The sequence below is a fragment of the Salvelinus sp. IW2-2015 genome, unplaced genomic scaffold, assembly GCF_002910315.2.
Source record: "Salvelinus sp. IW2-2015 unplaced genomic scaffold, ASM291031v2 Un_scaffold1127, whole genome shotgun sequence".
In the NCBI taxonomy this organism is placed as follows: domain Eukaryota; kingdom Metazoa; phylum Chordata; class Actinopteri; order Salmoniformes; family Salmonidae; genus Salvelinus; species Salvelinus sp. IW2-2015.
Genome location: NW_019942741.1, coordinates 200,457 through 202,783, shown reverse-complemented (window position 1 = coordinate 202,783; position 2,327 = coordinate 200,457). Strand labels below are relative to the sequence as shown.

The 2,327-nt window shown below is 46.5% G+C and overlaps 1 protein-coding gene across 1 annotated transcript in view; it reads left to right on the top strand.

Annotated features, from left to right (window-relative positions):
- The window catches only part of LOC112069827 (semaphorin-3D-like), a 151,742-nt gene that overhangs the window by 127,172 nt on the left and 22,243 nt on the right, over positions 1–2,327 (top strand). The window contains exon 13 of the mRNA XM_070438709.1: positions 6–48. Coding sequence (XP_070294810.1) covers positions 6–48 — 43 coding nt within the window. The remainder of the gene's footprint in view (positions 1–5; positions 49–2,327) is intronic.

Genomic DNA, 2,327 nt, shown 5'->3' with positions numbered 1-2,327 from the left:
AACAGGGAGCCTGAGGAGATCATTCTGGAGCAGCTGACTGTGTTTCAGGTGAGCGGGGCCTGATTCAGCTTCGTCTACTCTTAAAGTGTCCTACTACCGAGTCAGAGTTTTACCTTCAGGGGCAGGAGGAACTTCATCTGAATGTGGCCCAGCGTAGAAACGTTTGCACCCAACGGCCTATATACTTCACTGATCTGAAAATTGGACCAGGTCTCTCTTGGAAAAGAGATGTTATCTCAATGAGAAAAACCTGTATGAATAAAGGTAGAAAATACATAAATAATGAATAGTAAGCAATATGGTAGTAGCACCATCTTGACACCATCTCTAACAGACGAAGCGGGAATATCTTTAAGGCCTAGATTTAATCAGATGAAGTGTAAACCGGCGATAGCCGACGCCCACACACTGTAGCTGATGTTGTGGCGGTGTCAGTGGTGTATCTGGTGGTATCAGTGGTGTATCTGGTGGTATCAGTGGTGTATCTGGTGGTATCAGTGGTGTATCTAGAGATATCAAAAAAATATCTAGAGGTAGCAGAGTGGTATCTGGAGGTGTCAAAAAAGTATCTGACAGAATCATCTGTGTGTCTGTGGGTGTCAGCTGGCGGTGTCAGTGGTGTATCTGGCGGTGTCAGTGGTGTATCTGGCGGTGTCAGCGGTGTATCTGGCGGTGTCAGCGGTGTATCTGGCGGTGGCAGGCGGGTATCTTGGGGGGTTCGCGGTTGTATCTAGCGGTGTAAGTGTTGTATCTAGCGGTGTCCGCGGTGGGTCTGGGGGTGTCAGCGGTGGATAGGGCGGTGTCAGCGGTGTATCTGGCGGTGTCAGGGTTGTATCTGGCGGTGTCAGCGGTGTATATGGCCTGTCTCTTATACACATCTAGATGTGTATAAGAGACAGCCTTAAGGAACAGCCGGGACTGTGAAGAGACACACACATAGGCACAGACACATGAATACAAACACACTATAACATACACACTATACACACACGTACACATGTGTGTTGTTTTGTAGTTATGTGGTAGTAGAGTAGTGCCTGAGGGCACACACTTAATTTGTTGTGAAATCCATTGTGAATGTATTGTAATGTTTTACATTTTTTATAAACTTCCTTAATTTAGTTGGACACCAGGAAGAGTATTTGCTGCCTTGGCAGGAACCAAATACAAATACAAAGCTAGTATGTAACAATGACAGCACAGCATCAATCGATCAACGCATGAAGCACACAGCCAGCCAGGTGGTTGATTGGTTTGACCTTGGGACTTTTACCTCACCGTTTCCATCAAGATCACCAGCTGTATATTAGAGACATCAACTGCAATCGATTGTTATTACCTATGTGGGAATATATAACCCGGTAACTCTCGAGATTGGTATGATCCAGAGACAGGTCAGGTCAACAGTGGGTTATAAGACAGACATTCGTTGTCACACAGAATTGTTATGGCCAGACAGGCAGGTCAACAGATGGTTATGGCAGATCAGGCAGGGTCAACAGATGGTATGACAGACAGGCAGTGTGCAAACAGAATGGCCTGGTATGGCAGACAGACACGCAGACAACAGATGGTATGAGCACATTCAGTGTAGGGTCATACAGTGGAGTAGCGTTATGGCAACGTGACAGACAGGCCGAGTTGTCAACAGAATGGTTTATATGGCAGACAGGTAGTGTCAACCAAGATGGTATATGGCAGACAGCAGGTCAACAGATCACATTGCAGACATATATAGCAGGCCGTCAAACACACATGGAGATTATTGACAGACAGGGCAGCTGTCAACAGATGGCCGACAGTGACATTATGGCAAGCAAACAACCAGGCAGCAGTCAAAACAGATGGTATGGCACGCGACTTAGGCAGTGTTGTAACACGTGTGTTCCACTCTGGTAGTTAATATGGCAGTGACGTAGTTCAGGCATGGTACACATCACGGGATGGGCTGGCTTTATCGGCAGACAGGTTTAACAGGTCAACAGACTCAACATTGTGCTAGCATCAAAGCCAGATAGTCGAAACGAGACACATTTTGCGCAGTTGAGTAGCGAGATGCAGGGTTGCTACAGATAGTAACTAAGAGAAGATATCTCAGTTGCTGATTTCAGGGTCTATCCCTGTGAGTATGAATTCCAGACCCTAGAGCACCCGATAGGCCCTACGCCTTAGCCCACTTTCTCGGTTCCTAATGCTCTCTGAACGCGAGCAGGACGGGGTGTGGTTTCATTCGACAATAATCACAAGACAGTCTGCTCACTTTGTATGGGTGCTGTGTGACTTAATATGGTTCCCTCCTAAGAGGAGCTTTATTTTTCATTATTTCT